A 17706-nucleotide genomic window follows, 5' to 3' on the forward strand; every position below is an offset into this window, starting at 1 on the left:
TGCCTGGTGCAGTGGCTCACGCCTGTAATCCCAGCACTTTGGGAGGCCGAGGTGGGTGGATCACCTGAGGTCAGGAGTTTGAGACCAGCCTGACCAATATGGTGAAACCCTGTCTCTACTAAAAATATAAAAATTAGCTGGGTGTTGTGGCCAGTGCCTGTAATCCCAGCTACTTGGGAGGCTGAGACAGGAGAACTGCTTGAACCCAGGAGATGGAGGTTACAGTGAACCAAGATCGTGCCACTGCACTCCAGCCTGGGTGACAGAGCAAAACTCCATCTCAAAAAAAAAAAGAAAGAAAGAAAAGAAATTGTGGTGAAATATAAATAACACAAAATTTACCATTTTAACTGTTTTTAAGTGTACAATTCAGAGTGGCATTAAGTACATTCACAATATTGTGCAATGTCACCGCTATCCACTCCCAGAAGTTCTTTATCATAGCAAACAAACTCAGCCTGTTCAGACAGTGACTCCTTCCCCCTTCCCCTCCAGCCCAGGTAACCTCTGTGGGACTTAGTCTTTATGAATTTATCTATTCTAAATACCTCATACCAATAGAATCATATCGTATTTGTTTTTTGGTATCTGGCTTATTTTACTTAACATGTGCTCAAGGTTCCTCCAAGTTGTGGCAAGTGTCAGAACTCCATTCCTTTTTACGGAGTAACATTCTATTGTAATGAGTAGCATTCTATTGTGTATATATCACATTTTGTTTACCCAATCATCTGTTGATAGATACTTGGGTTGTTTTCACCTTTGGCCACTGCAAAGAATGTCCCCAAGAACATTGGTGTACAAGTACCGTCAGCCCTCCGCATCTGCGGGTTCCGCACCCACAGACTCAACCAACCTCAGATTGAAGATGTTAATAACAAAAATAACAATGCAACAATAAAAAACAATAGATGGCCGGGTGCGGTGGCTCAAGCCTGTAATCCCAGCACTTTGGGAGGCCGAGACGGGTGGATCACGAGGTCAGGAGATCGAGACCATCCTGGCTAACACAGTGAAACCCCGTCTCTACTAAAAAAAATACAAAAAACTAGCCGGGCGAGGTGGCGGGCGCCTGTAGTCCCAGCTACTCGGGAGGCTGAGGCAGGAGAATGGTGTAAACCCGGGAGGCGGAGCTTGCAGTGAGCTGAGATCCGGCCACTGCACTCCAGCCTGGGCGACAGAGCCAGACTCCGTCTCAAAAAATAATAATAATAATAATAATACAGATAAAAACAACACAGTACAACAGTTTACATAGTATTTACATTGTATTAGGTATTATAAGTAATCTAGAGATGACTTAGAGCAAACTTGTCCAACCCTTGGCCTCTGGGCCACATGTGGCCCAAGATGGCCTTTAATGTGGCCCAACACAAATTTGTAAACTTTCTTAAGACGTGAGTTTTTTTGGTGGTTTTTTTTTTTTTTTTTAGCTCATCAGTTATCGTTAGTGTTAGTGTATTTTATGTGTAGCCCAAGACAATTCTTGCAATGTGGCCTAGGAAAGCCAAAAGATTGAACACCCCTGGCTTAGAGTATACAGGAGCATAGGTCATATTGCAAATACTACAATATTTTATACAAGGTGCTTAAGCATCTGTGGATTTTGGTATCTGAGGGAGTCCCGGAACCAGTCCCCTACGGATAAGGAGAGACTGTATCTGTTTGAGTCCTTGCTTTCAACTCTTTTGGGTATATACTTAGGACTAGAATTGTGTGGTAATTCTGTTTAACTTTTTGGAACTGGTTTCCACAGAAGCTGCATGGGTTTACACTCCCACCAGCAATGCACCAGGGCGTCCATGTCTCAATCCATGCCAACTTTTTGTCTTGTTTTGCACAGAAGCTTGCATGGGTTTACACTCACAGCAATGCACAGGCTCCGATGTCTCCACATCCATGCCAACGTTTTGTTTGTTTTGACCAGAAGCTGCATGGTTTACTTCCCCAGCAATGCACAGTGCTCCATGTCAATCATGCCAACTTTTGTTTGTTTTGACACAGGAAAGCTGCATGGGTTTACACTCCCCAGCAAGTGCACGGGCTCAGTGTCTCACAATCAGCCACTTTTGTTTGTTTTGACACAGAAGCTGCATGGGCTTCATCCCACGCAATGCCCAGGGCTCCATGTCTCCACTCCAGCAACTTTTTGTTTGTTTTGACACAGGAAGCTGCATGGGCTTTAGCCTCCACCGGCAATGCACAGGGCTCCCATGTCTCCATCCATGCAACTTTTTGTTTGTTTTGACACAGAAGGCTGCATGGGTTTACACTTCCCACACAAATGCCCAGGGGGCTCCATGGCCTCCACACCCTGCCAACTTTTTGTACAGATATGAGGTAATATCTCATTGTGGTTTTGGTTTGCATTTTTCTAATGACGATGATATTGGGCAACTTTTCAAGTGCTTATTGACCATCTGTATATCTCCTCTGGAGAAATGTCTATTCAAGTCCTTTTTCCTTTTCTTTCTTTTTTTTTTTTTTTTGAGACTGTTGCCCAGGCTGGAGCACAGTGGCATGATCTTGGCTCACTGCAACCTCCGTCTCCCAGGCTCACGCGATTCTCCTGCCTCAGCCTCAGCCTCCCTAGTAGCTGGGATTACAGGTGCCCGCCACCACACCTGGCTAATTTTTGTATTTTTAGTAGAGACATGGTTTCACCATGTTGGCCAGGCTGGTCTCGAACTCATGATCTCAGGTGATGTGCCCACCTCGGCCTCCCAAAGTGCTGGGATTACAGGTGTGAGCCACTGTGCCTGGCCCTTTGCCCATTTTTGAATTGGGTTGTTTTGTTGTTGAGTTGGAGGTGTTCTTTATATATCCTAGATATTAATCCTTTATCAGAGATATGATTTACACATATTTTCTTCCATTCTGTGTGTTGTCTTTTCTTTTTTATTTTTTGAGACAGAGTCTCTCTCGTCACCTAGGCTGGAGTGCAGCTGGTGCGATCTTGGCTCACTGCAGCCTTCACCTCCTGGGTTCAAGTGATTCTCCTGACTGCCACCTGAGTAGCTGGGATTATAGGTGTCTGCCACCATGCCCGGCTGATTTTTGTATTTTTAGTGGAGACAAGGTTTCACCATGTTGGTCTTGAACTACTGACCTCAGGTGATGTACCTGCCTTGGCCTCCCAAAGTGCTGAGATTGCAAGCATGAGCCACTGCACCCAGCCATTTCTGTGGGTTGTCTTTTTATTCTGGTGATAGTGTCCTCTGATGCACAGAAGGTTTCTGTTTTGATAGAGTCCAGTTCACCTTTCCGCTGTGTCACACCTTCGTTTGATGCTCCTCTTTTCCCTTGACTTCCTTGCCCGGGTTCCTGGTGTTTCTCCTTCCTCACTGGCTGCCTGTCCTCAGGTCTTCTTTGCTGGATCCTTTAACTGCCTGGGATTCCATAAAGTGCCATTTTCCTGAGGGCTGGTACCAACCCCTTGCCATCTGCAGGTGCAGACCTGAAGGAGCGGGAACAGATGAGTGAAGCAGAGGTGGGGGTGTTTGTCCAGCGACTCCGGGGCCTGATGAATGACATCGGTGAGGATCTGGGTGTGGGGTGGAGGAGGGGGTTTGGGGTCCCTGCCGATGACAGCCCCGCCACCCCCACCAGCATCTAAGGAGAGTCTTCTTTCTGTTGGGAGTTCTGTGGGAAGACAGATGCCTCTCCCAGGGGGATGGGAGAGGATGACAGAGGGCAATTCTCCCAGCTTTTGCGTCTACCCTCAGGGTTCAAGCCTGGCCATTCCAAAGCAGGTCGGTTTCCCCAAGCATGCTTTCAGGCTTTGACAATTGCTGTTCCCTTTGCCTGGGATACCCCTTCTTGGTTACTTGAACTTTTACTCATCCTTCAAGCCCCCCAGTACCTCCTCCTCCAGGAAGCCTTCCCAACCCACCCCCCGAGCTTCCTTTTATTGGAGCACTGATGATCCTGGGTCACTAATGCCTGATACACTTTGTCTTCCCCATGAGACTGAGCCCATGGGAACAAGGGCTATGTCTGATTCATTCTGTGTTCCCAGTTCCTAGCACCCAGCACAGGGCGTGGCACACAGAAAGGTAGGTCCCAGGGAGGCCAACAGATTAGGCCTACACAGGGATCATCCAGCCCATCCTCCCATTCCTGTTCCCTGGCTGATTCCATAACTTTCCCTAAAGGGAAAATTGGCTTCTAAGATAACCTGGCTGCGGGAAGCAGAGGTTGCAGTGAGCGGAGATTGTGCCACTGCACTCCAGCCTGGGCGACAACAGCAAGACTCCATCTCAAAAAAAAAAAAAAAAGAGGCCGGGCACAGTGGCTCACTGCTGTAATCCCAGCACTTTGGGAGGCCGAGGCTGGCAGATCACGAGGTCAGGAGTTCAAGACCAGCCTGGCCAACATGATGAAACCCCCGTCTCTACTAAAAAAAAAGACAAAAAAACAAAACAAAAAAAAAACAAATTAGCTGGGTGTGGTGGTGCACGTCTGTAATCCCAGCTACTCAGGAGACTGAGGCAGGAGAATTGCTTGAACTTGGGAGGCAGAGGTTGCAGTGAGCCAAGATTGCGCCACTGCACTCCAGCCTAGGTGACAGAGCAAGACTCCATACCAAAAAAAAATTAAATAAATAAATAATAAGATAATCTGGCTGAGGCTCCATGTAATGTCCCCAGACCTGGGTCCACTGAGGCCTCTGTCCCAACCAGCTTTCCCCTCCCCAGCCTTGAGTCTCTGTCCTGGTCCCACCAGGGCCTCGCAGGCTGAGCCCTTCTTCCTCTCCACAGCAGCCTTCCCTGCACCCACCATTGCGGCTATGGATGGGTTTGCCTTGGGCGGAGGCCTGGAGCTTGCCCTGGCCTGTGACCTCCGAGTGGCAGGTACTGGGGCCAGGACTGGGGGCAGAGGGTGGGGCTAGGGAGTTGGGGGTGAGTGAAACAGGGTGAGTCTGGGCACTCTGCAGTCAGCCACTATTCTTGGCTTCAAACCAAAAGCAAAACTAAGGCAAGGCAGGGCACAGAGGGTGCTCAGGCAGAAGCTGCTTCCCCTCCTGGTGCAGCCACTAACTGCTGTAGTATCTGTGACCTGTCAGAACCTGCTTCCTTCATTTTGGGAATATCTGACCAACCTCAGAGCAATTGCTGTTAGGAGCCCAGGAGGTCAAAGAGCAATGTCCAATCTTCCCATTCTGTCCAAGTCAGACTTACCCACCATGTTTCGGAAAAAGGTGAGCCCCAGGGATAGTTTGTCAATGGCTGAGTTAATCACAAAGGTGCCTGGGCAGGAATACTGGCACCAGCGAAATTTGCATTACTCGTTCTGAGCAACTGAGCTTTGTTTGAAGAGTGGGAGGGGACAAAGAAGATAACTGGATCATTTTTTCAAGTGACTGACCTGGTGATTAGGAGCAGCCTTCTTGGATGCAGTTAGGCAAAGTCTGAATGTCCTCTCTTCTTCCCCCACCTGCTCTCTCCTGCCACCCCAGGAGACATATAAAAATGTGTTTAACTCCAGGCATGAAAGTCGCTTCTGTCTACACAATGCAGATCAAAGAGAAGGAACTGACCAGGTGTCCAGGCACCAAAATACCAGGCTGGTATAGCCCCAACTCTGCTTCTCACATGCCCATGTTCAAGCGACTGACTCACATGGTTTGGGGAAGACTAAGAGGGAGTCAGTGTAAAACCCACTCCCTTCTGCCCATGTTCACATGGCCCATGCTGAGGGAATTCAGAAAAGGAGACAGACCTGGGGGCGTGCGTCAGTCAAGGCAAGTTTCTTGAAGGAAGGAAGCAGAACTCAGGAGGACACGGACTGGAACAGTCAGGGCAATTTCAGGCTGTGACAAAGCTGGGAGAGACAACCGTAGCAGAAGCAGGAGTCACTGACACTCTAGGTCAGGCCAGGGCTAAGCCAGAGAACCTATTAATAGTAATCCACAAATCAGTATGGGGCACTCCTGGGAACTCTCTGTTCCCAGCATCATACCTTGCGTGATCTTTAGCAGCTCTCTGAAGCAGACAGAAGAGGGCCAGCCATCTCTCTTCCACCTTTGAGGCTTGGGAAGGGTGAGAGACTTGCTGGTGACACAACTCCACCAAAGGGGCGTGGTGAGATAAGGGCCTGGGCTCCTGACTTCTGGGCTAGGGCTCTTCCAAAGGCATAGTCTGGAGAGTCCTGGCTGTGGCCAGACCATGGGGAAAGTGGCTCGAGGGGCGAGTAGAGAGCAGAGGCAGGTGCGGTCCCAGGGGTTAGCACTGAGGGACCGGATCGGGGAGGGAGGCCTCACTCTGTTCTATCTGAGCAGCTTCCTCGGCCATCATGGGACTGATTGAGACCACGCGAGGGCTCCTCCCCGGGGCAGGTAATTGGAACTACAGCACCTGCCCAAATCCACCCCATAACGGTCCTTTGCTGCTTTCCTTTTTTGCCCTCTGTTCTGGGCTCTGCCCTCCTATCTGAACTCTGCTTCTCTGAGAAGTCTTGGCTGAGTCCCAGCCTGGGCCTTCTCTGGGTTCCCACTTCCCATGCTGATTCACACCCTGCCCCCTCCATCCTGGCAGGAGGGACTCAGAGGCTGCCACGCTGTCTGGGGGTGGCCCTGGCAAAAGAGCTCATCTTCACGGGCCGACGACTTAGTGGAACAGAGGCCCACGCACTGGGGCTGGTGAATCACGCTGTGGCCCAGAACGAGGAGGGTGATGCCGCCTACCACCGGGCACGAGCACTGGCCCAGGAGATCCTGCCCCAGGTGTGGTGACAGCTCAGCACCGCAGGGAGGGCAGGAGTCATGGGGGAGGCAAGTGTCGGGCAGGGTGCCCCTTGGGCTGCACTTCCATTCACCCAGAGACATACGATTAGCCTTCTTCGGAGTTTAACAATCCAGTAAATGCAAGTCAAATTTTAATTCTGAATTAAAATGTAATGTAAATGGAATTCCAAAGGACTGGAACCAAATGGGCTTGAAAGTCCTCCGAATATAACACTGTCCAGTAGACCGTTCTGAGATGAGATAAATGGTCTATACTTGTGCTTATCCAGTATGGGAGCCACTAGTCAAATGATTTAAATTAGAGAAAATGAGTATAGTTCCTCATTCACACTAGCCACATTTCAAATGCTAATAGCCACATGTGGCTTGTGGCTACTATACTGTATAGCACAGCCTTAAACCCCAAAGACTGAAAAGCAAGATTCTAAAATGGACGCAGAACTTCCAACCCATATTTCCTACCATACTGCCTGCTGGAGATATTCTTGAAATACAACATGCAGGACATGTATTAAGCTTTTTTTTTTTTTTTTGAAGAGACAGGGTCTCACTCTGTCATCCAGGCTGGAGTGCAGAGGTGCAATCATGGCTCACTGCAGTTTTAAACTCCTGGGCTCAAGTGATCCTCCCACCTCAGCCTCCCTAAGTGTTAGAATTACAAGCATGAACCACCGTGCCTGGCCGGGACTCATTTTTTAGCCAGATGTGGTAGTTCGAGCCTGTAATACCAGTTATTTGGGAAAAAGCATTGCTTGAACCCATGAATTCAAAGCTGCAGTAAGCTGGTCACACCACTGCACTTCCAGCCTGGGCAACAAAGCGAAATCCCATTGCTAAAACAAACAAAAGCAAAAAAAAAAACAACCAAAAAATCTTCATTAAAGAAATCCTGCCGGGCGTGGTGGCTCAAGTCCGTTAATCCCAGCACTTTGGGAGGCCCGGAACGGGCCGGATCCATGAGGGTCAGGAAGGATCCGAGACCATCCTGGTAACCAACGGTGAAACCCCGTCTCTACTAAAATACAAAAACTACCGGGCGAGGTGGGTGGCGGGGCCTTGTAAGTTCCAGCTACTGGGGGAGGCTGAGGCAGGGAAAGAAGGCATAAACCCGGGAGGCGGAGCTTGCAGTGGAGCTGAGATCCGGCACTGCCTCCAGTCTGGGCGACAGAGGTCAAGACTCCGCCCTCAAAAAAAAAAAAAAAAAAAAAAATCCCCAAAGAGCATGGGAGGGGTGAGGGATAAAAGACTACACATTGTGTACAGTGTACCAAAATCTTAGAAATACCACTAAAGAACTTATCTATGTAACCAAAAGCCACCTGTTCCCTAAAATCTATTGAAATAAAAGAACAAAATAAAAAATCCTCAATAACCTCTCAGCATGGCACCCCAAAAAGGTACCATGCTCACTAGGGAGCAGGTTAGGCTCTGCCCAGGCACAACCCTACCAGCTGAGGGCCCAAAGCCCTCAGCAGGGATATCTGGGATCTGGCTGTCTGGGGTCTCCAAGGCCCTGCGAGGGTCTGCTGGCTTCTCCCAACTCTAAGGGACCCAGGATAGAGGGGGTTGAGTAGAGGAAATCCCAAATTTCCATAAAGATTAAAAGTGGCTGAAATGGAGCTAGGTTAGACTAATTTATAATAAATTTGTCTTAGCCTACAATGCTAGGTGCCTTAATACAGTGTCTCAACTCTTAGAATAATCCAGTTGAGCTGATTATCCCCATTTTATTTGTGAGAAAACCCATAAAAGTTCAGTGACTTGCTCATCAAGGTCACGAAGAGTGACTGCAGTATTAGAAAAAAAAAACCACTGGTATTTTGGCATTTATTTTGCACAATACAGAATGCAATATAAAAAAGGTATTTTAAGAGAGTAAGCTGGGTGTGGTAGCTCACGCCTGTAATCCCAGCACTTTGGGAGGCTGAGGCAGGTGGATCACCTGAGGTCAGGAGTTCGAGACCAGCCTGGCCAACATGGTGAAACCCCGTCTCTACTAAAATACAAAATTAGCCGGGCATGGTGGCATGTGCCTGTAGTCCCAGCTATTTGGGAGGCTGAGACAGAAGAATCACTTGAACTCAGGAGGTGGAGGTTACAGTGAGCCAAGATCACGCCACTGCACCCTAGCCTGGGCGACAGAGTGAGACTCTGTCTCAGAAAAAAAAAAAAAAAAAGTAAAATATGTACAAAATTTTAAAAACTGAAACTAAATATTTAATGCATTTCAAATATAAACATTTACAAACATATCACAAAACAAAGTTAACCATACATCATTTTAATATTGACATATATTGAATTAATCATACAAAAGTAACCATTTTGGCTTGGCATGGTAGCTCAAGCCTATAATCCCAGCACTTTGGGAGGCTGAGGCAGGAGGACTGCTTGAGACCAGGGTTTCTAGACCAGCCTGGGCAACACAGTGAGACCTCATTTGTATTAAAAAAGAAAAGAAGCTGGGCACAGTGGCTCATTGCTGTAATCCCAGCACTTTAGGAGGTCAAGACAGGAGGATCACTTGATGCCAGGAGTTTGAGACCAGACTGGCCAACATGGCAAAACCCCATCTTTACTAAAATTATAAAATTTAGCTGGGCATGGTGGCTCATGCCTATAATTACAGCTACTCAAGAGGCTGAGGCATGAGAATCACTTGAGTCTGGCAGGTGAAGGTTGCAGTGAGCTGAGATCGTACCACTGCACTCCAGCCCAATTGACAGAGCAAGATTCTGTTAATAAAATAAAATAGTATAATTTTGAACAAAAATCCTTTCTTTCCTGTCTCTTAAATGTAAATAATCCTAATACTTCTTAAAACAGATCTTCTTTAATTTGGGGGTCAGGGACTATAGCTTTTTGAAAGCATTTGTTTTGTCTTTTTTATTTTTTTAAGTTTCATCATATATAAATGAAGAGTCTGATCCTGTTGCCTAGACAATATTAATGCTGTCAGGTTTCTATTACACTTGGTTAGAAAGTCTCTGAATACAGAACTCTGGGTCACTCAAGGGAGTGGCTGATTGCAGCTTTCACACCTAGACCTGTAGACTATAGGGTTTGTCTTTTTGCATTCACTAAATAACAATCACAAAACAATTCAGATTTCCAAATATACTGAAATAATGGTACTATATAATTACTGATATTTTCAGTACTTAAAAGTAGCTTTGTATACCAAAACACCAGTCTACCAAAAACAAGTACTGGCATGAGTAATCCCACAGTTGAGAACTTCTGGGTCAACCTGAAAAACAAAACTTCAACTTCCAACTATGTTACTGGGTGCTCAGAATAAAGGTTTACAGATAGGTGGGAGCCAGGGATCGTGCAGATGGCCACCATCTAGTGGACAAATCACTCTGATAGGGTAGCAAATGGTTCCAGAGTTTTCTCAGCCCAGAAAAAAACTGTCAGTATCCTCAGTTTGCATCCGATTTCTTTCTTAAATAGTAAATACACATGACACTTTGAGAAATGGATTCGGCTGTGTTTTTTAATTTTCTTTTTAGAGACAGGATCTTGCTCTGTTGCCCAGGCTGGAGTGCAGTGGCACGATCATAGCTCACTGCAGCCTTGAAGCCCTGGGCTCGAGCCATCCTTCCACCTCAGCCTCTGAATAGCTGGGACTACAGGTGCAAGCTACTGACTTGGCTAGAATTTGGCTGTTTTCACTCACAAACATATGTACATACCATTTTTAACTTTTTTTTACTAAAGGGGGGTTTTTTTTTTTTTTTTTTGCCCAGGCTGGAGTGCAGTGGCATGATCACAGCTCACTGGAGCATTGACCTCCCAGGCTCAAGTGATTCTTCCACCTAAGCCTCCTGAATAGCTGAGACTACAGGTGCAAGTCACCACGCCCAGCTAATTTTTCATTTTTTGTAGAGATGGGATCTCACGGTGATGCCCAGGCTGGTCTCAAACTCTTTGGGCTCAAGCAATCCTCTGCCTCAGCCTCTCAAAGCCCTGTGATTACAGGCTTGAGCCACAGCACCTGGCTAAGATTACTTTATTAGGTAGTTACCTAAATAATAATCCATATGGCAAGCAAATCTAAAAGAACAGAGGAGTAAGAAGGGCATCAGGTAAAAATCAAAGGCAAGATGACCAGCTAGTCCTGGTTTACCTGTGGCTATCCCAGTTTTAAAAGTGGAAGTCCCGCATCCCAGTAACCCTTCGGTCACAAGCAAACCCAAACAGCCCTTCATTCCCCAATCCCTCTCTCCTCCCAGATCATCATTATTAAGCTTCCATACTCTTCCAGAAATTTCCATTGCATATGGAAGGACGTGTATTATGCACATACACTTACATGTTTAAATAAATTCCTTTTAATGACAAGAAATATCTTTTGAGGCTAATCTGGTTCTAACAAATTTTAAATATGCATAGTAAAGAATTCACACATGGAAGAATAGAAAACAAAACCTCCATTTTATATAACAAAACATTTATAAACCTTCATTTATAAAACGAAACAAAGGTTTTGTTTTCTATTCTTCCCTACCCTTTTTTAGGGTACATTTAACCAGTACCCTAACATTAAACCTTTCTGTTGTTCCTATCTTTTTGCTACCACAAGACAGGTGGAGTTAATATAAAAGTGCCTACAGGAGCCACAGCTCTGAGAGAGCATGCACACCAGCATTTTGCCAGTTTTTGCCAAATTGCTCTCCTGAGGCATACTCTTTTACTTTTCTATCAATAATGTATGTAAATACTGGTTTCCCCAGTCTGGGCAGTAGTAGGCCTATTGATATTTTAGTATTTGCTGGTCTGAGGTGAAAAGGCACAGTACCTCACTGTTTTGCCTTTCAGGCATGTAGCTGCTGGACATCCTTCATGTTCATATTTCTTTTCCGGTGAAGGACCTTTACATACTCTTTTGTAAATGGTTTAAAAGTTACTTTATACTAACATTTTTGTAAATCAAGGACATTCATCTGTCATAAGCATTATAATTCTTTTTCCCAGTGTTTTTTTTTTTTTTTTTTTCCGAGACAGAGTCTCACTCTGTCACCCATGCTGAAGTGCAGTGGCCTGATCTCAGCTCACTGCAGCCTCTGCCTCCCCGGTTCAAGCGTCCCGCCTCAGCCTCCCATATAGCTGGGATTACAGGGGCCCACCACTATACCTAGCTAATTTTTGTATTTTTATTAGAGATGGGGTTTCGCCATGTTAGCCAGGCTGGTCTCAAACTCCTGACCTCAAGTGATCCACCTGCCTTGGCCTCCGAAAGTGTTGGGATTACAGGCGTGAGCCACCACGCCCAGCTGTTTTTCCCAGTTTTTTACTTTTGTCTTTTATTCACGGTGTTTTCCCAATTGGAAGTTCTTCATTTTATGTAGCTAGCTTTTCATTTATAGTTTTATGCTAATAGACTTTAAAAATCGACTTTTCCTGAGCAAGTTTTAAACACTTAATATGATGTAGGGAGTAATTCCTCCTTGCCTGGAAGTAGGGCTGAGACTGGAGTGCTAGGGCTGGTGTGGAACCAAGGCCAGTGACAAAGCAGATACTGTTGCCTCTCTGTGGCTGTATTAAAATGCACCCACCCCCACCCCCGCACCGCCCCGCAGATCAGGATTTCAACTCAGCCCTGTCGACTGGAAAGCCCAAGTTCCTAACCCTGACTTTGTTTCACTCTGCTGGGGTAAAACCTGCTTACCACAGAGGCTGGCATTTGCTGAAATGAGGTTGAGGAAGTGGGAAAGCTGGCTGGGAGTCCAATCCAAGTCTCACCAATGATTGGATAAACACAGCCAAGTGCTTCACTTCCCTGCACTGCAATCTCCCAGCTGTAAAATGGGTGATCAGTGATGACACCAGCTGGAAGTGTGGGTAGCAGCATTAGATGAGTCCGTGGGGAGGAAAGCACTTTGTAAGCTGGTTATGTTGTGCATGTTGGAAGGACACCTGAAACCCACGTGTTCAGGGTCTGAGTCTGGCTTATTTCATGATAGGAAAAGAACCTCAGCTAACAGGTTATAGGACTAATGCTAAAGAAACTACGTGTCAGTAGAATGGCTGGAACTAGACCCAGACATCTGCCTCCCTCCTTCAAAACAAAGCTGTGCACCTCAGACCTGCAACTATCAGCCTTGATCCCCTCCTCAACCAAGACTTTGCTTTTCCCCAGGCCCCCATTGCTGTGCGGCTGGGCAAAGTAGCCATTGACCGAGGAATGGAGGTGAGAGGGTTTTGGGTTGGGACTTGGGGCCACTAAAGTTGGTCATGGCTGGGACGCAGTGCTTTCAGAGCTCAGACAGACTGATAGCACAGCTGGAAAGAACTCAGGAAGTGGACTCTTCCCAGACTTTGACCTCACTCTCTACCCCAGTTTACCCATCTGCAAATTGGAAGTGTGGCCAGATGATATTATTGTTTACATTCTATCCTCATCTTTCTCCCTTGGAGAGAGGAGGAGATTGAGGTTCGGAAGGGGTAAATGACTTGCCCAAGGTCTCAGAGGAAGTGAGTAGGAAGAACCCGGGTCTGTGTGGCTCCCAGTCCATGCGGCAAGGTTTGTGCTGGCAGTCAGTAATGTGGCCTCAGGACAGGCTTGGGGGTGTGGCTTATCCATCTGCCCACCTCAACTGACCCATCCATTCACTCATCACATAGTGAATGCAGACCAAAGCTGGCAATTGGGATACAGATGGATGTTAAACATGGTCACTGCCCCCAAGATGGGAGGGGGCAGATAACAGACACAAATCTAGGATAATGGCACCATGCTGACACCCCAGAGAGGTTAGAGCTTTGTGGTCCATTATGATAGTCACGTGTGGCTTTTAAATTAAAAGTAAAATGCTCAATTTCTCCTTCCCACTAATCACACTTCAAGTGCTTGACAGCCACATGTGGCTAGTGGCTACCATACTGGGCAGTGCTGGGTTAAAGAATGTTTTCTACAGTTGGACTGTGGGAAGGATAAGAATTCCAGAGGAAAAGTATGAGGAAAGGCACAGAGGAGGATAAGCAAGCAGCTCGACCAGATGAGAGTGAGGGAAGAAGACAGTGTACAAGTTTGAGGCACTGGCACTGGGCTGTCTGGGTCCACGTACTGTTGTGAACTTCAACAAACTATTTCACCTTTCTATGCCTCAGGTTTCTCAGCTATAGAATAGGGATACTAACCCTTGCTGTGAAAATTAAGTTCACACACACGGTACTTCTCTTAGAACGAGGCTTTTAAGTGCCAGTCAGTGAGCCCTAGAGGCTGGAGCAATTGCCAGGGGTGAGGTCATAAAGGTCCGGGAATTAACAAGGGTGACAGGAAGCGTGGTGAGGCAGCCAGATGGGAAGGAGGAACACTGAACTCCTCTGGCAAAATGTCTTCAGTCTGTCTGGTTTCTCCCAGCACTGTTTTGTCATAGTTACGGTTTTCCTTCTCTAGAAAGGAAATTCCTTCTCATAGCTATCTCTGCTCATATAGATGTCTGTAGGTAACAGGGTGGGCTGGCTTCCAGTGTGGGTGAAGATGGACAAGGTCAGACCAATCCAGGGAGCACTTCTTTCTTGCAGGTGGACATTGCATCTGGGATGGCCATTGAAGGGATGTGCTATGCCCAGGTATGTAGCCCATGCCTGCTTGTTAACATAGGCTGGGCCAGGCTGGAGGGACTTTGTATAATACATGACCAATTTAGAAGGTTCCTCTCAATGCAAACAGTCTGACTGCATCCATCCTCCCGCATAAGTCACCTGGAGTGGCTTGAGGAGAGCCACAGTGCTTCTCTCTGGGACTTTTTCCTCAACCATCTAATGTATCGGGGTACATCCTGCCCACTTAATGCCGAGAATCACAGAACACAGGTCCTTATGAGGACGAAGCACTTCTTTTGCCTCTGTATCAGTTGCCACTGTAAAGGCCACGCTGGAGTTGGGAGGTCAAGGGCTTGGTTGTAGCCTGCAGGCTGTGTTCAATGTAAGGGTGTACACTTGGGACTGACCTCTTAAATCTCTTACTCACAGGTGAGTAAAAAATGCTAATCTCCAGGTTAACAGATATCCAAAATACTCCTAAGGGGTGCTGGGACTTGGAGAAACTAGTGTGAACCTGGATTCAAAGCCAGATTTCTTACTGCAAAGAATTTTTCTTCTCTACTGAGCAGCCTCATGTCAGACACTGCAGAAGGCAGTGAGCTCTCTGGAGGCATGAAAGCATGAAAGCAGTGTGCAAGGGGAGGCTAATGCCGATGGGGCGCAGAGATACAAAGGCTGGCCTGTCTTCCCCAGGCGACAAAGCAGCCATGGAGGCTTACACCTTTGCATGCCTCAAGACCAGAGTCCAGGGCCGGGCGCGGTGGCTCAAGCCTGTAATCCCAGCACTTTGGGAGGCCGAGACGGGCGGATCACGAGGTCAGGAGATCGAGACCATCCTGGCTAACACAGTGAAACCCCGTCTCTACTAAAAAATACAAAACTAGCCGGGCAAGGTGGCGGGCGCCTGTAGTCCCAGCTACTCGGGAGGCTGAGGCAGGAGAATGGCGTGAACCCGGGAGGCGGAGCTTGCAGTGAGCTGAGATCTGGCCACTGCACTCCAGTCCGGGCGACAGAGCGAGACTCCGCCTCAAAAAAAAAAAAAAAGACCAGAGTCCAGAGACAATGGAAACACTGGGACCCTGGCTTTGTCATGGGCTGGACAAGCTTAAGCAACTCTTTCTGGGCCTCTGGCCCTGCTCCCCCAAAACTAATATTTTTGTACCTTGTTGCAGAACATTCCAACCCGGGACCGGCTAGAGGGCATGGCAGCCTTCAGAGAGAAGCGGCCCCCCACATTTGTTGGTGAATGACCCCCATTTTAACCTTCAGCCTGGGAGATGCATGCCCTGAAGAGCAGGATCCAGAAGCAAGATTTGTGGCCGGACTGCCTTCATTATTTCACCACTCCAGGCTTCCGTTTCTTCACAAGGATGATAATGGAGATAAAATGACTGGCGTGATGCCTAGAACCAAGGTGCTGATCCTACCACCTACTGCTGCCCTCCTTAGCTTCACCCTGGCTAGAAATAATCACGAGGGTTGGGTTTGCGTTGGAAAATGCCTGTCTCTCTACTTAAATGATAAAGAATTAAATTAGATCTCTCTGAGTCTTGGTCTCATTGGCTCTCAGCCCCTGACCTCTCTCAGTTATCAGGCACTCACTAGAGCTGTCAAAAGATTTTAAGGTACCCCTAGTTTCTTCCTGTGGACAAGAGGTAATAAATAAACTCTGACATTGGTTGAACATGTGTCAGGAGTCAAACTGCAGATCCCAGTCTCTGCCAGTTACTTGCTGTATAACCTTGGACAAATTGTTTAAACGCTCTAGGCCTCAGCTTCCTCACCCACAAAACAAAACTTGTGAAGATTTAGCAAAATAAAAACACTTCATAGTCAATAAATACATTTTAATTGTTAACTTACAGTGTTTTTGTGAGAACCAAATGAAATCATCACTGTGAAACCCTTTGTAAACTATAGGGTGGCAGAAAAATCTTTTTATTTTTTGAGACAGGGTCTCACTCTGCCACCCAGGCTCCAGGCTGGAGTGCAGTGGTGTGATCTCAGCTCACTGAAGCCTTCACTTCCCAGGCTCAAGTGATCCTCCCACCTCAGCCTCTGGAGTAGCTGGGACTATAGGCGTATACCACCATGCCCAGCTAATTTTTGTATTTTTTGTAGAGACAGGATTTCGCCATGTCACCCAGGCTGGTCTTAAACTACTGGGCTCAAGCAATTCGCCCACCTAGGCCTCCCAAAGTGCTGGGATTACAGGTGTGTGCCACTACACCTAGCCTCCAGGAGACTCTTTGATAGCAGTTAGGAGCACTGAGAAGAAGGGGGCAACTAACTCTAATGGAAAGAATGGAGGATCAGGAAATGGGCAAGTAACACTGGAATTGAAGCCTGAAGGATTAAGGAACATTTCAAGGACAGAAGAGGAAGTTTGACACAGCATGAGCAAAGGTGAGGAAGAGGATGATACACTTAGAAAACCAAGAGTAGGCTGATATATAACCATACTGGTCCCAGTACCCCTCCCTCTTCTGGTACCAAGGCTACATCTTAAGCTATGGCCTTGCAGTCATCCTCCAACTGGATCTGAGCTCCGGCTAAGCTGAGCCTTGGCCTGGCCTAGAGTCACTAAACCATGGGCATGGATACAATGTAAATAACATTGCCTATTCCTGCAAAATACAAATGTGCTCCCAGGGTTATGCTTGCATCCTAGAAGGGAGAGTAACACAAGAGAGTCCAGGCCTTTACAGTCAGCACAAACCACACCAGCTGTGACAACCCAGGACACTAACCACCTTACTGAACTTCCTTTTTCTCATCTGTTAAGTGAGGAAAATAAAACTCACCTACCCATGAGGATTGTTGTGAATGACACAGAACTTGAAGGGATGTCTTGTACAGAATTGGACTTAACACACTGGTTCCCATAACACATCCTCACATCAGCATAAGCTAGCATCTGATAACAATGTTCTGAAGTGCTGGAACCCAGGTCAGGAAGATACCCTTTTGGAATCATGCAAGAGTGTGAAAAAATACAGTACAGTTTAAGGACTATGAAAGGAAGTAAGGTTACAAATTCTGCTTATCTGGTTGGACTCTGGTAATAGTTTGGGACATGGTTTAGAATAAGAATAAGCTTCTTCCTCATTTGATTTCAAAAGACAGTACATGGTACTCTAGTTAAGAATCTGGCCGGGCGCGGTGGCTCAAGCCTGTAATCCCAGCACTTTGGGAGGCCGAGATGGGCGGATCACGAGGTCAGGAGATCGAGACCATCCTGGCTAACACGGTGAAACCCCGTCTCTACTAAAAAATACAAAAAACTAGCCGGGCGAGGTGGCGGGCGCCTGTAGTCCCAGCTACTCGGGAGGCTGAGGCAGGAGAATGGCGTAAACCCGGGAGGCGGAGCTTGCAGTGAGCTGAGATCCGGCCACTGCACTCCAGCC

At 47.1% G+C, this 17706-nt stretch overlaps 1 protein-coding gene across 8 annotated transcripts in view; it reads left to right on the top strand.

Moving 5' to 3' along the window:
• The window catches only part of ECHDC2 (enoyl-CoA hydratase domain containing 2), a 52584-nt gene extending 36578 nt beyond the window's left edge, over positions 1 to 16006 (top strand). For 4 of the 8 annotated variants that reach the window (XM_017874583.1, XM_017874584.1, XM_017874581.1 and 1 more), the window contains 7 exons: positions 3450 to 3536; positions 4761 to 4853; positions 6281 to 6337; positions 6537 to 6724; positions 12891 to 12941; positions 14279 to 14326; positions 15472 to 15846. In XM_017874583.1, the coding sequence (XP_017730072.1) occupies positions 3450 to 3536; positions 4761 to 4853; positions 6281 to 6337; positions 6537 to 6724; positions 12891 to 12941; positions 14279 to 14326; positions 15472 to 15549 (602 nt within the window). In that variant the 3' untranslated portion in view covers positions 15550 to 15846. The other 4 variants (XM_017874582.1, XM_017874585.1, XM_017874588.1 and 1 more) reach the window with 4 other exon arrangements.
• Positions 16007 to 17706: the final 1700 nt, after the last annotated feature.

The sequence above is a fragment of the Rhinopithecus bieti genome, unplaced genomic scaffold (assembly GCF_001698545.2).
Source record: "Rhinopithecus bieti isolate Rb0 unplaced genomic scaffold, ASM169854v2 scaffold_7684, whole genome shotgun sequence".
NCBI lineage: Eukaryota > Metazoa > Chordata > Mammalia > Primates > Cercopithecidae > Rhinopithecus > Rhinopithecus bieti.